This window comes from Megalops cyprinoides, chromosome 21, assembly GCF_013368585.1.
Source record: "Megalops cyprinoides isolate fMegCyp1 chromosome 21, fMegCyp1.pri, whole genome shotgun sequence".
Lineage (NCBI taxonomy): Eukaryota > Metazoa > Chordata > Actinopteri > Elopiformes > Megalopidae > Megalops > Megalops cyprinoides.
In genome coordinates this window covers 22,995,316-23,013,962 of record NC_050603.1, presented here as the reverse complement: position 1 = coordinate 23,013,962, position 18,647 = coordinate 22,995,316, and the positions used below count along the sequence as shown (strand labels likewise).

Below are 18,647 nucleotides of genomic sequence, written 5' to 3'. Positions count from 1 at the left end.
GCATTTTCTATCTCTCATTATTTCTTTATGTAGAAAAAGCAGCAAAACTACTTATCAAACTTATAACAGCTGAGAATATCACAGCTGAAGGAGTCCCAAGGGTTTCAGTTTCACGTCTGACAACAAAAATGTCTAAAATGTCATCCCTGAATTAATTCTGCTGAGTTACTTGTATGGTTTACAGGTGACTTAATGCCCCAGGGGCGTGAAGAGGAGGAGGAGGGGTTCAACAGCATTTCAGACCAGTACCAGGAGTCCTATTTTCACCCTCTCACCCTAACAGGTAACCCATCCCTGCTCATTACATTATTGTCATTTAGCATATGCTCTTATACAGAACAGCTTGCACAGTGCATCTAATAAAGTGGCAGGAATAATTTGGTCATAAACTAGTAAAGTTCAAGCAGGACATCACAAATCACACATGAATGAATGTCAGTGCCAAACATAGTGTCAGATCACAGATGAGTGCCTTGATATGCAAGTGGAAAGCAATATGTGTTAAGGACATAGAGCCACAGGAAAGTCCACAGTCACCATGCGCACCAAAACCAACCCTGTAAGGGCTGTCCCTCTGTGCTTGCTGCAGCCAGTCAAGCACTTGCTATGGGTTTCATTCCCAAGAATGTATAGAACTTTTGCAGAGTACAAAACGTTACCTGAGAGCTTCAGTTAGTTATAGTCATGTGACTCCTAATTTTCAGAAAACACATCAGGGTCAGTGCCATTTTCAGTATTAGTTTGTGCAAGCAGTACCCATGTAAGGAAAGTTAACAAGAAATTGTGTAAACTGAGCTTTAAAAGTATATATTAAAATTGTGTGTTCATACAACTATCACTGTCTTTTAAGTGTATTCTGCTGCTGCAAAAGGAGAGTGTTTAATAATGGACCTTTTGTTAAATATGCTACTCAGACATTTTTGGAGATCTGATCTAGTGCTATCCATTAAAAAGTCCCAGGTCTTGTAAAGAAGGAGGGCCTGGGGATAGGAAAGTGGTTCTCCAAGTGAAAAAGTGTTTACAGTGGCACTCGCTGTGCTCTGGGGTCCTCGTTCATCAAATGAACATACACTTATCAAAAGCACAAATTTCATTGTAGACCGCACACACACACACAGTCAAAGTGGATGCACACACACAGACCCTCGATCTGTCCCTGGCTGTTCAGACAATCAGCATCAGTATTCCAAATTACAGAGAGTAGTTATAAGAGGCTGACTTTGATGCACAAATCTGGACGTGGTCCATGAAACAGAAACAGGGACAAATGCTATTAGAGGAACAGCAAACCGGGAGGGGGCCCCTCCAGGCAGGCGGTGGTGATTGCTGTCAATGCGATTGAAAAAGCTCCTTAATCTGAAATAATAATTAGGGAGAAGGCTTATATAATTGCAAAGTTAAAATATTGATGACTTCAGGCGATGGGGAGAGCAGTGAAGCAAACCCGAAACTGTTAGCAGAGTGACGTGGCTGGGCTCATTTTGTTTGGGGGGGGGGGGGGGGGGGGGGGGGGAGATAATAAGAGAAAAATGACAAGTCAGATATGAATCGGGTGGAGCAAATGGGTCCCAGCAAGATCCTGGATGGAGGGACCCCATTACACATTATGAGCTTTAGAGGGTATTGTTTGAAACTAAATGCATGTGCTAAATGATGTAATGTAATGGAATGTAATGTAAATGCAGAGCTGCATGATAGGAATGTGAGGGAAATTGGTGTATTTATGTGTTTGTGTGTGTGTGTGTGTGTCTGCGTATGTCATGCTTGTGTGTGTTTCAGTTTTTGAACGTGTGTGTGGATGTTGCTGAATGCGTTTGTGTGAATGTACACATTTTCATGTGAGTGCGTACATGTGTGTGTATCTGTTTGTAAGTATGTGTGTATGCATGTCTATCTGCACATGTATATGCAGACATGTGTATACATGTATGTGCATATATGTATGTATTTGAATGTGTGTATGTGCGAATGTAGGTATTTATGTGTGTATGTGTGTAGATATGTATTTATATGTATGTGCATATGTATGTAGGTATGTATTTATGTGTAGGTATGTATTTATGTGTATATGTGTGTAGGTATGTTTTTATGTGTGTGTGTTCTCCAGCAGTAATAACTCTCTTCTTGCTGTGACAGAGCCCCCCACAGAAGACCATCTCCTTCAGAACACCCTGTGGCCTGAGGTCCAGAAATTGTGAGTCTCCCCAGCCACAGTAACCATCTCTATTCACACATATTATAACGGTGGCCTCTGTGTACATCTGTTTCAGACAGAGTAAATACTGCCATTTGTAATGTTAATATTAAATCTAATGTGAACTTGCCAGAGCCACTGGCCTAGTTTGCAAAATGATGGTAGAACTTGCTCAGTCTTGCTAGGCTTTTTAAGCAGCACTGGCATACTGGTATATAGACAATTAATGAGAATCATATTGATTGTTCTGTGGGTTGTGCTTTGACAGGTGCAATAGTGGAAGTGCTATGTGGTTTGACAGGCTAAGCTGAGTATGTGGGTGTGGGTTCTGAAGGGACACTATTTACCTTGTAGCAGCTGCCATTGTACTATGTTGTATTGAAAACCGCCCATCTACTCCCGTTAGGCAGAGGCCAGCTATAGCCCAGCATTGTCCCTGGATTCTAGAAAGCATGCTTCAGCTTACCTCACTTATACCTCAGTGAACGCATGCAGTCTGCTGTTACCTGCTTCATTATTGTTCCGTCCAAACCATGTTGTGACTTCAGATTTCTGTACGTGTACGGCACATTTGGTTACCACTCTGTGCTGTGTTTTCTGATCACCAGCTATTCCAGCGTATGGTGTGGGGTTTGTTGAAATTTTAAGATATTTATTTTTGATTGAGCATTTCATCAGACTGAGCTACCATTTGCATATTTTAATCATAAAGCTAGTCATATGCAATATATTTGGATTAGGTAGTTTGTTAGTTAAATTAAAACTGATATGTACATTTACTACATTTTGAACAAATGAGGCAAGTCAGCAAGCGTGGGATTTATTGTATATATTAACATTGTCATTTTAACTTAATCATAACTTCATATGATTGTATCCATCAAAAAGTAATTAGATGAATCACGTATTTATTACTGGTGGTCATGCTATTCACATATACCAGACAGTACAATAAGGCCTTACATACTGAGAGATGGTTCATGCATTACTGTACTGTTGCTTCACAGAATTCTCATCTTGCAAATACGAAAACAAAGCCCCTTTATTGCGAATTAGCACTCTAGTTGTGGAAGTAACTGTGTCAGAGACAACATTGAAGGTAGTGGTGTGGCCTGATTCCCTGCTTTGAAATGACTCAAATGATTCACCCTCCCAAAGGAGATGTACATGCCTGAAACGAATACGTTATTACCAGCTTCATTACTAACTCCAGGAACCATTCAGCTGTGCATGGAAAGAGGCTAATTTCTTTCACATTTTGACTTTATCTCACAGTAATATATGTTTGCATACATTTGTTTTGTATTTTTTCCCCCAACTTATTTATCTTTGGGAGTATCCTACTGAAAAGTCACTGTCTAAAGTTGCTCCTGTTTGTAGATAAAATATTGATGTCAAATTTACTAGAAGAGGAAGTCCTGTTAGAACAGAGACGAAAGTGGTGTACAGCTGCAGATTGTATTCTCAAAAGAGACAGGTGAAGACGAACAAGTGTCCCTCATCCAAAGCGAGTCCCTGTCTGTGTGTCTAACAGCATGCAGCTGGAAAAACACTGAATTCTTAAGAACACAGCTCAAAATGTAGGCTTCTTCAGCTTTAACTTGCCAACACAAACAAACTGCAGATTCTTCTATTCCTGGTCCGCCCTCGCCCTGGTTCATCACGTCCTATTGGTCGGTGCTTGGTCTGGCCCCCACCTGTGTGTTGATGTTATTACACAGACAGGTCTTGTTTTGCAGTGTGGCTATAAAAAGCCCCCTCGGTGCTGTGGAAGGTGAGCACTGATAGCCCAGCTCTGGAGGTAGCACACCTTCGCTGATTTATTTTGACAGTGCGAATAAGCGATGACCTTTCTTGCACGGTATTGGGCAAACAGGCCGTCGTGCACCAATCGCGCTCTCACTTAGTCGTCGGGTTTCCTGCTCAGCCAATTTAACCGCCTCATACGGCTTCCTGGAATGACAATAAGGAGCACTTATGATTCTTTTAAAGGCCTTTTCTCAAATGTCGCCTTTTGAGCAGCTGATGGCGCGTAAAGAGCGGAGACAATGCCTGCAGGCGAGGTGTCCCTGCATCGCGTCTCGGCAGCATTCGTTAGCTGTTCCTGTCAAAGCCCCCCCCTCCCCCCACCTGCCACTGTCATGTCCTCTCCTTCCAGGTACGGGCACGGCTTCGAGATGTTCTGCCTGGCATCAAACAGCGCGAAGACGGTTGTCGCGTCGGCATGCAAGGTACCGTACCGGAGAGCGAGAGGCAGCTGCCAGAGCCTGGCCGATGTATGACACCAATCAGACCAAAGTAATCAAACAGGCCGCACACACTTGCCTCCACACAGTGTCAAACAGGTGACAGTTTACACGATGAAAACAGTGGAAATGATGTGCTGGGAATAAGTTTGTTTATCATCCTTTTGCCTTCAGAATTTAAACTGTGTTCTTGTTTTTATGTTATACTATACAGTGCCTTCAGTTCTTAAAGGCACTAAGCAAATCAAATGTATTATCATCATCATTATTATTGTTATTATTATTATTGTTATAGTCGTTATAATAATAATAGTAATAATGATAACAACAATAATAATATTATTAGTTGTTGTAGTAATAGTAATAGTATTAGCAGTAGTAATGCTACGGTTATTGTTGTCATCATAATGACGCTACAAATGCTTATTGGCCAGTAGTATACCCAGCAGCTCAGCTGAGAGTAATGGAGGACAGCTACACGCTGAGACTTGAAACGTGTCATTCGTCATGGCTGAAACAGCTGGTCTTCGGCCACGGGGAGAGGGAGCGAGAGAGAGAGAGACGGGAGAAAGCGAGAGAGAGAGAAGAGACGAGTGGCAGTGAGCAGACAGCACAGGGATCAGGGAAGCCTCCGTCAGCAGCTCTCTGTCAGCCCCCGATCCACTCCACCGCTGAGCTGCAGTGACACGTTACACGGTGCTGCGAGACAGGAGCATGTTCTAAGCGTCGCATGCAATCTCCTACCTTTCGCCGGACAGAGCTCGATCCGCTGACCCGTCCCCATGCCACCCCGCAGTCCCCTCTGACAGCTCTCAGAACCCAGCCGTCACCAGGCCTGCCTGGGAGTCTGTGGGGAGGGGTTTGGGGAGAGCTTGGGTGAAGCCGCCAGCAGGGGGCGCCCTTCTCTATGCATTGAACAACCCTAATGAGGCTCATAATATTGACTGGGAGCCTCTGCTGTTGAAGGTGTCCTTTAGAAGAGGCATTAAATCAAAGCCCTGGGAAATAACAATAATTTCAGAAAGGATAACAAAGAAATTGTGATTTAGTGCAAAATTTAACTGATTCTGCAGGGCACCTGACAGTCATTTTGTACTAAATGAGCAAACAGTCATTTTAATCATACATGATCAAATCTGTGAATCATGCTCACTTCATTTACCTCTTCTCACATAGAGTTTCAAACTATATAACATTTTACAGCATATATCAGATACATAAATTGACCTTCATAAAACCAATAGGTAGCAAAATGGCTTCCATTTATCAAAAAAGGCATTGTCATGCACACAAATTAAATGACCTCTGATTTCTGTAATGGAAGGAAGGAGCAGTACTTTGCTGGCAGTTGCTTCCAGGTGTCTTGTATTTCTCATAACTCCTGTAGCTCTGCCTTGGGCTGCAATGGCATTATACCTGCAAGGAATTTTCAACCCATTGTTTCATCACATGTCAAAATAGAGCAGAACACCACAGCGTGATGCTGTGAGTAGTAACATTCAGGTGTCATTTGAACAGAGATGGTCAGCCCAGTTCAGGTGAAATAGTAGCAAGCACTCTGTGGTAACATTTGAGTGACATTTCAAGGAAGGTGACCGGCTGCTTTCAGGTAAAACCACAGCCAGTGTTCTGTTGTGAGTAATAAACATCATATAGCATCATAAAGGACACATCCCACCCCGGTCACTCTCTGTTCGAACTGCTACCGTCAGGCAGTCAAATTTTGTTGTACATTACAATGGCAATAAAGAAATTCTGATATTGAGACATTGTTTGAAGAGAGGTGATCAGCCCAGCTCAGGTGAAACATAGCGGTCTGTAGTAACATTTGAGTTACATTTCAACACAGGTGACTGGCCTATCAGGTGAAATGCAGTGCTCTGTAGTGAGTAGTATTGAAGTGTCATTTGAACATAGATGTCAACACAGCTCAGATGAAATGCAGTGTTCTGTAGTAACATTTGAGTGTTATTTGAACAGAGATGATCAACCCAGCTCAGGTGAAATGCAGTGCCCTGTAGTGAGTAATATATTGAAGTGTCCTCTGGAGATGACCGGCCCAGTTCAGATGACACAGTAGCCAGTGCTGTCCCCACCCCTCACAGGCCTCTAAGGCGGAGCACGCGGCCATCCTCCTGTGGAGCGCCACCTGCTGGAGGCAGCTGCAGAGCCTGGCCATCCACAGCCTGACCGTCACGCAGATGGCCTTCTCCCCGGATAGCCGCTTCCTGCTGGCCGTGTCCCGCGACAGAACCTGGTCGCTGTGGAGACAGCGGGACCCCCCAGCCGCTGACACAGGTGAGTCAGAAATGCTCCCACAGACCAAAAGTGAGCTTTACGAGCGCACAGCATACACTGGAAAGAGGGGTGTGCCATTGGTAAGCACAGTGGGATGCTGCTAGTTTTGGGGTTCTGTTGGTGGACCCTTGTGACCGTATGTGTAGATGTATTGCATAAAGAGGCAGCTGCAGCAAAAATGTGGAAAATTTGCATAATTAGGTGTGTCTGCTAAGCAGCTATAAAAATGATAATAATATCAGAAGTGTCCTGCATAAGACCATAGGTATATTCCATGAAATGCAGTTATATTACTTAAGGCCATGGGTGTATTTCCTAAGAACACATGTATAGTACTTAAGAAACAGGGTGTCAGCAGATATATAACAATAATCTGTCTCTTTTATTATTGGTAGTAGCTCTTCCTTGGGAATAGGTGTGTGGAATGTATCCTACCTGGCTGAAGTTTATTTGCATGGTGGTTTGAGGCTGTTTTTTCCCCTTAATTTCACTTTGGGTCTGGAAACAGATCAGTTGTCGCACGGATATTGAAAAGCGCAGTGTGTTGCCGTCGGAGCCCGAGCTGCTGAAATCCTTTCTGACACGGCCGCAGCCTCGCAGATGAGGGGGGTTTAGGCAGTGTCACACTCCATCACGGCTCAGCCCCCGTGCCGCCCCCATCTCACATCCACCTGCAGGGAGATCTCTATCAAACGGCTCTCTCCGCGTCCGCCTAAGTGGTTGAGACTGGCCAATTGGCAGCCAGGGGCCATGGAGGTCCGGTGCCGAAATTGAGTCTGGTTCTTGTATCGGCACTTTGTCTAGGCTTCGGACAGGCCCTTAGTGAAAGTCTACTTCCATTAAGGCTGCAGACCGGAGCTCCTGCTCAACCGGCTGGCTGGAATGAAGTGCAGACCAGAGACCTGCTAATGCAACAACACAGGCAGAATACAAACCGCAGCGTTGAGAAAATGAGCGTCACCTCAGTGCTAAACCTAGCGAAATGACCCATGTCCTTCAGGCATGGGGCAAAGCAAGGCCTGAGGATGCGAAATGTTTGCCTGTTCCGAATCCTGACAGCAGTTCAAGAGAAAGAAGGGGGTCAGTGCAGTACTTAAGACCACAGGTGTAGTACCTGTGATCACAGGTGCAGTACTTAACACCACAGGATCACAGGTATAGTACTTGTAATCGTAGGTTTAGCACTGAGGCCAACAAGTGCAATAGCCTGTGATCATAGGTGTAGCACTTATGACTACATTAGTAGTGCCTGGGAACACAGGTGTAGCACCTATGACTGCAGATGCAGCACCTAAAATTATGGGTATATTATGTAAGGCCAAACGTATGGTCCTTAAGACCCCATATATTGTACTTCAGACCAGTAGATGTCAGGTACCTACTTCACATATTTCCAGTACTTAAGACAACAAGCCAGTGGCTGTAGAGTTTGAAGAGGGTTTGGATGGTGCTGTCTGGCATCAGAGTTTGCCCCAGTCTGGGGCGCGGGGACTGCTAACATCACTCTTCTCCTCACATCTCCCTCCTCTTCTCCTTTTGCCTCCTTGCAGAGCTAGCGTTCACCCTCCATGCTCACACCAACAAGAACACATCTGTCCACAGCCGCATCATCTGGGCCTGTGACTGGAGCCCTGACAGCAGATACTTCGTCACCTCCAGCAGGGACAAAAAGGTAATGAGCACCGCCCTCATAGGTTAACCCGTACAGGAAGAGAGAGTGTCACACTGTGCAGGACTTTCATTTATCTACAGACTTGAGGTCTGTAATCAACAGTGTTTCAGTGTGGTTGTAATTGGCAGTGCACCTGGTGGATGTTATTGTAAGAGAGTTGATTTAAAGTAGTCTTAGTTTAAAAGTGATATGAATTTCCTCATCAGAGGAGCAGCATTGTCGTGAGTCTGAGCAAGGGGCCAGAATCAGCAGGGGACTTCACCATTGATGCAGTGCTGACCTCACCAGTCATAATCGCTGAGAATGAGTCAGGTCCTCCTCAACCTTGGACTGTTCCATTTTTTAAATACTAGTTGTACTACAACTGGTTTTGCTCTGATTTAATCGCTTTATTTCAGCACAATGCAATTTCAGATAAAGTGCCAATCTCAGTATGTTCCAAATTTTTTTTTTCCACTTGATGCAAAGTAATAAAGAACACTGTCAGTGCCAACTATAATCTCTTCCACAGTCATGTGAAGACCAGTCAAAAGAGAGTGAAGGTATTGGTTCGCTCAGGAAGCTTGTAATGTGAGGAGTCAGGAAAACTGTTTAAATGCGAGTTTTCCTTTGACAGGTGATTGTGTGGGGTGACTGCAGTTCTGTCGAAGGGGGGGAGGAGAACACTCTGGTGGCCATCAATCCCTGCTCCTCCATGCTGGACGTGGGGGATTCCGCCACTGCCGTCAGTTTCTGCCCCATCCTCTGTCCAGACCACAGGTGTAGTACCTATGACCACAGGTATAATGCTTAAAACCACAGGTGTAGTACCTATGACCACAGGTATAATGCTTAAAACCACATGTGTAGTGCCTGTGACCACAGATGCAGTACTCAAAATCATGGATATATAACTGAAGAACATACGTATATTACCTAAGGCTACAGGTGTGGTCCTTAACACCACAGGTATTGTACATGAGACCAGTAGAATTAAGGAACTTGAGGTACAGAAGCACTGTCACAGGAGTGGGTTTTCTCGTTGGAGAAACTGCTTTTGACCAACAGCATGTCACTCAGTCACTCACAGCACTTGAAGCTGTGCACATAACGGCTAAAACGTGTTTATTTGTTGTCCAAATGGATGTTCTGCCCTGCATTTCAGATGCAGGACTCAAACGGGGGCCATCTCCCTTTATTGTGACATCTCTAAACTGGAAGAATACCCAACAGCCAGCAGTGAAGAATAAAATCCAAATGGAAAATTTCCCACGTCCCGCTTACACCCCTGTGAAAGCAGTCTGTCTGTCAGCGGCCCGTTCTGCATTGTTAGCGAGCAGGCTTGCAGCGCGCGCTGCGCTTGCGTATGAGGCCAAGCCCCTTGCTGTGCGTTTCACACCTCATTTACGCTCCAGTTCATACGTCTCCACTTTCCTGCCACGTGTTTTTTTTTTTTCCTGGTCCCTTAATTCCCCTGCTGTTCTTGTCGGTCTGCAGCACTGCACACTTGTATAGCACGCTTAGCCATTTGTTTTTCCTCACAGTATATGGAGCTAAAAATGAATATTCCGCACTGGAATTGCCTTCTGCCTGTTACATTTTCCTCTGGTCCATGGAGTGTTGCTAGTGAGTTTTGTAGAGTGTAGGGTTTGAAAGAAAAACGGATCTCTACCTGTGGTTAACCTCTGGATGTCTTTTGCTTCTCAGGACACCACAGTTCTGGTGTCCAGGGCGAGTACTGCAAAGCGTGATGGGAAAATCACAGTTTGTCTTTGTAAATGTACTTTTTGTTCAGTAATCAGGAAGAGTCTGTTTCATTCAGACCCTGTGAATTAGAGTCAGTTAGAGGATAAAGAGTCAGCAGAGACACTATGAAGGTCTTCGTTAGAGCGTTGTTGGCCTGCCAAGACTTTGTTGTTAGCCTATATACAGGTCACGTCATCTGCAGCAATAGCCTGTGCCTGTGGTTTTTAATTTGTGTCTCAACATTCATGCCAGCTGTATTGCCAAAATGTCTTCTTCACAGATCTTCATCTAAAACACGGCGCGGTGTCTGTTTTTCTGCAGTTATCTCCTGGCAGTGGGCCTAGAGAGTGGGAAGATCGTACTCTTTAAATGGAGGCCGCTGACAAACCCTTCTGCCGGAACAGACTGGACCAAATGTGGAGAAATGAACAACTCGTATCCTTTATTCTTTTAAAACCAACTGTATCACACCAGTTTACTTCCTGCTGGGGTGGGTCATCTGTACTCTACATCTCCTTGGCAGACATGCATGTGGCTGCTCATAGGAGCAAAATTGCAGTCTCTTAGTATGGTGGTGTTCCATTGATACGTTTATTCCATCATCTCAAACACAGACCACGAACAAACAAAATCACAACGGTGAAGGAGTTGCCTGAAATGTGTGGGGGGAAAAAGAACAGTATACACCCTGAAATGTGAAGTGTACTGCGAATTAAGTACATACTGCCAAGTGAATCGGCATGGTATACATTTGTAACCCTTAATGGGGGGAAAAAAGCTACATGCACAGTGCAGAGAAATTTTCATTGTCTTTTGTTTTTGTGAGAATTTAAAAAACCACACCTCCTAATATTACATTTTAAAAAACTGACAGGGACAAACTGTTACTGTATGTGACCTCAATTGTTATGGCAGCTGACAGTATTTATTTAAAAAAAAATACATATTATAATGAATAATATAAACATAACAGCATATTGACTCAAAATATAGCGTTTACAGATGCACTAATGCTCTTTTCAGTTTTTCAGAAGAACACAAAATATAAAATCACTTAAAATAGCACTTTAGTGTCATATAAATTGAGGAAATGTGGTCACGCATGATGTCCTCTTCTCTCATTATGTAACAGGAACACAATTTAGGATGAATATTTCATTATTCCTCTGAAGCCAGTTCTTCCAGTTTTCCTAGGGGTAAGGTGAAGGAAGAACCGTATTTGCTGTTGTATAACACGCACCATGATTTTTGAAGGAAGTAATCAGAAGGCAATTTTGTGGGTGAATTTCCAGCACTTTAATATCTACTCCTGTTTTAAAGGGAGTAAACATCAATGTGGCAGAAAAGAAGAAAAAGTATTCCTTTGAACAATTAACAGTAATTTCCAGTAATTAATATTAACTTACCATTATGAATCAAAATGGAGAAATTCTTAAAATAATAAATTCTGTGCATATACTCTTCTGTCTAAACTAAACATTACTATTCTATAAAATTAAAATGTCTGTGTATATGCTTACCTTTATTAAACTCAACTTGGATTTACCATATAGCTTAGATAACGATGGCAGCACATTTTTAAGACATTCAACTTGACTGGGGTAACCTTCACTGTATGGATTCATCCACATAACTTGTGCATAGAGGTAAGGCTGAGTGTAGGAGGTACTTTTGAGGGGCAAAAGGTGGATCCTCTACTATAGGAAATGTGGTAATTCAGTCCTGTACGAAGTGTTTTTCCACAGTTCCCCAGGCTTTCCTCCACTTCTCCAGGACCTAAATAATGGAGCTGTCGAGCGGCCGAGACCTGAGCATCATATTACGTCTTTCCAGGCCGTGACATTTTAACAAGTTATCAACACGAGCCCTTACAGGAGCACATCTTTTTAGCGACGGCTATTATTTCATTATTTTCCCTCTGTCCCTGGGTATTATCCCTGAGTGAAAAGAGGAACTCGGCTTTTGGTGCACCTTAAGCGCATACATAGTTAAGACCTTCATGAAAAATTCATTCGAAGGCAGCTGCTGTCTGTCAAGATGGATTGCTTTTGATAGGTGAAATAGCTCGTCCCTGTGCTCACAGCACTCTGTATGTAGATGTTGAATGCTATATTTAATATATGTTGTCATTGCATGACATTGCATGTGAGCAGCAAACATACTGTCTACTTCAGGTGGCCGTTGCGCCATCTTTCATGTACTCAGATTGTAATTTCGGGCAGATGTCTACTACGGTTACCTCCTGACTGGGATTCAGCAGTTCTGTCATGTTGCTCTCTGTTGCTGGAGGCAAGGCTGTTGACAATCCAGAACACACACAGGCAGGGATAACATGTCTAATTAAAATGTGTCATCTGGTGTAAGTTGTAACAGAACAGCCCTGTTTAAAAAATGCTGTGAAATGTTCCAGCTTTTGGCTGGTTTGAGTTTGGTTATGCCCGTGAATGCTGAAGAGGGATGCTGCCCAGTTTGCAGAAGGCCTGAGCTGAGGGTTGATTCTGTTCTGTGCCTGCCTCTCACTTTGACAACAGCGACCAGCGCTTGTAACAAAGTGTGTGTGCGCGAGTGTGTGAGAGTGAGAGAGAGAGAGAGAGAGAGAGAGAGATCAGTGATGCCAGGAGCTCGCTCGGGATCTGCCCGTCCTCTACGCTCGCTAGTTTCCTTGACGACATGTCAACCAGCCAAAGTCATGCCCTGACGGTCAAGCGGCTTCGCTGGAGGCCGAGGGCAGGCCGTGCCGGCCAGGAAGATGAGAATGAGGGGGCCGCCTGGGTCCAGCTGGCCAGTGCAGGGGCCGACCACTCTGTCAAAATATTTAACATCAACCGACTGGCTTTGTAGCACTCCAGCAAGGTACACTGCTCAGAGGGACTGTCTTTCTATAGGTCAACATGCAGTGGGACAGCCTCTGCACAGTTCAACACGCACTGGGACAACCTCTACGCAGAAGAACTGGCGTTGGGACAGCCTCTACACAGATTAACACACAGTGGGACAGCCTCTACACAGATTAACACACAGTGGGACAGCCTCTACACAGATCAACACGCACTGGGACCGCCTTTACACAGATAAACTGGCAGTGGGACAGCTGTTGCATTGACTGAACTCAGCTGGCCGGGTCTATGGGATGACAGCCTTTCAGACCTTCATACAACAGCATGGAAGGAATTGGAAGCCACTGGAGCACGATGGGGCATTTGCTAGAACAGGGATTGGCAAGGCTGGTGATGGGATGCCATAGATGCTTATTTTTAACATCATAACCCATAGTTACAGAAATGGAAAATGTGTTCTGAGAGTGAGAGTGCCAGTTGGTTGAAACTACTCAAATAGATAATAGCAATTTGTATTAACTTGTCCAGAAGGACTGATTCTCAGCCCTGCGTAGGAAATACATGTTAGTGTAAGTTTACAGCTGTCCTGTCAGGTAAAAATGGCACCATTGTTATTTTATACATAAAATGTAATGAATAAATTTAAACAGAAGTTTGGCGTAAGTATTTACCTGCATAGGAGGAGTCCTCGGTTTTGACTTTTTTCAGACCAGGGTCTGGGAGGGGTCACAGGGCTGTCAAAGCAGAGCAGCCAAACTGATGCATGGCGTGACCTCAGCGGGTGGTTTTAATAGGAGGGACTTCGTAAATCCCGCGATAAGCCCCTTGGCATCCTCTCCACTTCCCTCTGCCAGCAGGAGGCCCCGTCGAAAACCCGCCGCCATTTAGTCCTGTCTGAATCGGGCTGCCGTTGGATGACACAGCGGCCCTGGTGCCCCAGCTGGCGGATTAAATCGCTCCCAGAAGTCACCAGAGTTATTTAAAAAGCCACCTCTGAGCAGCCCGCTTCAGACGGCTAATTATGGGATTTGCAGATTAAAAGAGCTGGCCGCTGGAGGTATATGGCACTGAAAGGCGAAAAGCTACAGCCAGATCCTTGGTAGAGCTTTGAGTCTGGAGTGAAGGTGGGGCGTACAGCTGTGTGAGCCACAGGGGTGTTGGAGGGGTAAGAACCCCACCTGCAGACCCCCGCCCCCCACTATGTGAAAAACCCTCATATTTTATACTACAAAGGAGCAACAGGGCTCCAAGCAACAGGAGCATATCCAAAATAGGTGTGTTAGCCAAATGTTTAAGCAGTAAGAGATGCACCTCCCCTGGTAGGATAGGGTACGCAGGGGATTCTAAAAGGTGTCTCAGCCCACAGAATGCCTTGGATAGCTCATGCTAAAACATGTCTGCCTTACCATTGCGCTTTTTTTTCTATCTTGGGCAGGTAAAGACCCGAATGTCTTTAAGTTAAATGGCTCTAAATTGATGCCAGCATACCTTGTGTCATTTATAACAGTTCATTTAACAACCGCTCACTGCTCATACACTGGTGCATACGTTTGATCGGGATGACTCGGCCCTACTCCCAGAGGGCTGCAGTGCAGCAGGTGCTCCAGTTCTCTTTAAACCGCTGGCACTTTCAGAACAGTGGAGCAAAGGTACGTCTGCTCAGTGCTCAGTCAAGACAGCAAGGTTGAATCAGGTAGGTGGGCACCTGGAAGAGAAAACTACAGACACTGCAGCCCTCCAGGACGAGGTTCGAGTAGCCCCGCAGTCAATTTTGGTAAGCGATGACTACAATCCAGTGAAGCTTAAAGGTATCAGACATGTCATAGCTGGGTCCCTCCAGTGGTGACGCATTTACCCAGAAATGTAATCCTTTGGGTCACCAAGCTTTGGTGGGCACGAAGCTCCACTGAGGTAGGTTGCATGCATTTTTGTCTTATTTGAACAAACACATCCTCCACCCTCCATCATCCAACCAGTTTTGCGTAAAAAGTAGGCAACACCCTTTTTGACTTTGTTACCAGTGCCGGTGAAAGTCTGTGCGGTGGTTATGTTTCTAATGTTCGATCCCATGGTGCTGGAGTTTGAAATGGAGGCCCGCGTGTGATGTGCTGTGTGTCTCTGCCCTCGGAGTTGATGTTTGCGGGGAGACGTCTCAAGGACAAGTCTCCGTACTCGCGGCACGTTCCACCCGCGCAAGCCGTGATCACGCGGCACACATAAATCAAACCGGGGAGAAGGGGGGATTGCGAATGAGAGCCATTACTCTCCTCCAGTTGCAGATGTGCAGCATATATATGGGGATATTTCATGCCGTTATCCAGTGGGGGTCTGAAACTGCAGCCTCCGGCACCAAACCCATGCCAGATGTCTGTGTCCAAGCTTTCAGAGACAAGCCATTTCTGGATGTGGCTGCAAGTTTAGTGCTCAACCTTGACAATGTGTAAATATAAATAGAATTGTTTTGTCTCTGCCAGTTCCAGCCTTCCTGCTGGTTTCCAGCCCTAAAACTCTATTTTATTGTACCCATTTGGATGTATGCTGACAACCTGTCAGGACTCATACCAGGTGGTTCTGAGCTGAAGAGCACTGACCTGTTCCATGTGCTCCCCCCTCCCCCTATGCATTATGTTTGACTGGAAGCAAAGTTGAATGACACCGTCTCGCACTCATCATTGTCCTGTTCAGTGACCAGAAATGGCCGTAAATGGCAGTCTGCTGCCCCCGGACGAACATGGCTTGGGTAGCTTTCCCTTCCACGTTTTTCAGCAGTAGCCATACATGCTCAGGAATGTTTGCTCACAGAGGCGGGGACCCTGTGAACAAGGCTGAAGATTGCAGACCAGATTTTGATTAGATGGAGTAATGGCCTCTCTCTTCCCCGGCCCCCGTCTTGATTACCTCCCTCCCGTCAGAAGGTCAGAGGAAATCGTCTTGTTAAACCTGAGCTTTCTCCTGGGTATAATTAAAGCTGCACTCGACACTCTGGAACTGTCCGTGCCGACCGCGGGGAGCTAGAGTAACCGCGGCGATACCCCGGATTAAACCTAATGACTTATGTAATTGAAGAAATAGCCCAAGAAATGAGCAGTTTTATAATGGCAGTGGAGTGGAGACGGGCGTGGTTCCCTTATGCTTGGCCGCGATCACAGTGCAGAAATGTAACCTCCTGCGGAAGGCGGAGGGCAGTAATCAATGCCATCCTCTCCTGACATCATGTGGTGGAGACTGAGTGCCGAAGCATGTCCCTCAGCCTTGTGAAAGCTCACCTCGCTCTGTGTCACCCATCCAACACCAGCTTGCTTAACTATTTGCTATTTGTTTACTCCTCCAAACTACCCATGCAAGTCTGGCAACATTCAGTCAAGAAAGGGTTTTATGTTTGTATAGTAGTAGTTCTCATGCTGTCAGAAAGTAAGAGGACAACAGGCACTTTTTGGAGCCTGTGTTTATAATGTAGGTGTCAATTTTTAAAATCTTCCTTTAGCTCCATCTAGTGGTATAATATGGCTACTGCTGTCACCTTGGGGGGAGCCAGTCAGTTAGCTGGTTCACTGAGGTATGGTGGTATTTCTAAGACTGCCTAGTCGCCGCTAAAAATAGTTTCTGTGTCGCCGAGTCCACTGTTCCACCTATTTGCACACAGATGGCAGGAAAGGGGGCTTGAGATACAGTAAAACAAAATGCTTTGAGGTGATGCAATGTGCAAGAGCGGAAATGATCTCTGGCTGTGTGAACACACGTGTGTGTGCGTGGAAATTGGGTTTGACGTTTTGTAAATATTGACTCTGCGCCAGGGGCATATGTTTGCATCGGCTCACAGAATAACACCTTATCCACGAAACCTACATTATTGATCCCACAGAAAACAACCCTGTGATCAGGGAGAAGGCTGTCCAACAGCTCATTGGAGCTCTCAGTGGGTCACCTGGTGTCATGGTCATGATTGGTCTGTTGTCCAAACACCACCTCCCCCCTCAGTACCCCTGGCTTCACGGTGCCCAGGGGTGCCCTGTCTCACACAGACATGTTAAATGTTTGAAAATTCAATGAAAAGACTGACTTCATCTGACATGGAGGCCCTGTGTAGTTTTCCCACAATCCTCCACACTCTTTGGCCCATATGTTTTCATTATTTATTGTCCACTGTGTATATGAGCACTCACTACAGTATTTGCCCTTAAATATAATTTGAGACAGCACTGTTTCGTAAAAAGGGTGTGCAGTTAGCTCATTGCTCCAAACTCTTTAAAGCTTAAATTCACATGAAGGAAAATATTTCAGCCAAAGGAAAGACAGAAAACATTCAATCCACATTTGTTTTTCAGTATTTTATTAATAAAACATCTTTTGGGACAATTTATTAAAAATCTTTCTCATGCAGTTTCAGGGTACAAGAAAAAATGTATGCATTTTTGCTGCTGTGATTTTATTATGCTCTGAACAATTCCATTCTATTATTGAAAGATCCCATGTGTGTACATAAATATTGGGAACACGAATGGGGCATAGCTTCTTCAGGAATATACATTTTATTGTATAAAAAAAAAGAAAAACAAATTATCCAATGAGCATTTGTCTCTTTGAAGGGCACACATTTGCCAGAAGTAGAAAAAAAAGAAATCCTAACATGGAATAGCGAATACCTGTATGTTATAAACGTATTAAACGGCACACAGTCATTATTCACTGACAGGCAACAGACATACACTCTCACCTCCAACAATCCTATCATATTTAAATTTGATCATAATTTTTTCTTGCTATATTAGAATAATACTTCTAGAGAGAAATGTGTGTATACATTATATACAATGATAGTCCTTTCCCTCCGGAGATGAAATGGTCTTCATTGATATGTGATCCACCAAGTGGAACCAAGTGACAGAGGCCGCATAGGGGACGTTCTTATGAACAGCAAACGCACTGTTCTGAATGCTGAAACTGCTACAGCGGGGAGGGACTAGGCTGCATCATGAGGAAAGTGCCTTGTATGTAATATACGTTCACATGAACATACAGGACTGTGGTAATGAAGTCATTTGAAGTAACTCGCATCTGCCAGACACTGCCAGAGCACCCCAAGCCTCACGCGTGTCCAAGTAACTTTATAATTTCTATATGTCATTTCAAGTAGCACGAGACATGTTCCCACATATCGAAGAGGGTGCACTTAGTTCACCGTGATGTTTATTGCCTATTGAAATAAAACTCCCTCCAACAGTCGGCTTGGTATGACAAGCACACGCTGCTGTTGAAAGATTGTCTTCTGTGCCAACATGGACCCGCATGGCACAGCCTGTGCCTTTGTGTCTCACAATGTGATTTGGTTGTTTACCCACAGTGTCTCTTGTTTCCAGGTTACGCTTTCACACAGTCTTTACAACTAAAGTAACAATGCCATATTCCTTATTGATATACAACCTGTACTCTTATTACATTTTGTTTTATTAAATATATATTTATATATAAGTACTTAGGAGTAAGAAGGCAAAGCATGATTTGTTACAGTTCACAGTTCTTTTTAATTTTTTGGGAAAAGACTGATATTTTTCAAAAAAGACCACAGAAAACTGAAAACGCTTGAAAAAAATTAAGTATTTCAATTATTACGTGATATTTCAGTTTTTTATTGGTTATAAAAATAGAATGAAATGAAGGGAGAAGTAAATGCTTGC

At 44.4% G+C, this 18,647-nt stretch overlaps 1 protein-coding gene across 1 annotated transcript in view; it reads left to right on the top strand.

Moving 5' to 3' along the window:
• Positions 1-13,571, top strand: part of elp2 (elongator acetyltransferase complex subunit 2) — a 35,096-nt gene extending 21,525 nt beyond the window's left edge. The window contains exons 15-22 of the mRNA XM_036516194.1: positions 185-283; positions 2,137-2,194; positions 4,353-4,425; positions 6,546-6,738; positions 8,289-8,410; positions 9,027-9,169; positions 10,457-10,570; positions 12,817-13,571. Coding sequence (XP_036372087.1) covers positions 185-283; positions 2,137-2,194; positions 4,353-4,425; positions 6,546-6,738; positions 8,289-8,410; positions 9,027-9,169; positions 10,457-10,570; positions 12,817-12,976 — 962 coding nt within the window. The 3' untranslated portion in view covers positions 12,977-13,571. The remainder of the gene's footprint in view (positions 1-184; positions 284-2,136; positions 2,195-4,352; positions 4,426-6,545; positions 6,739-8,288; positions 8,411-9,026; positions 9,170-10,456; positions 10,571-12,816) is intronic.
• The last annotated feature ends 5,076 nt before the right edge of the window (positions 13,572-18,647 follow it).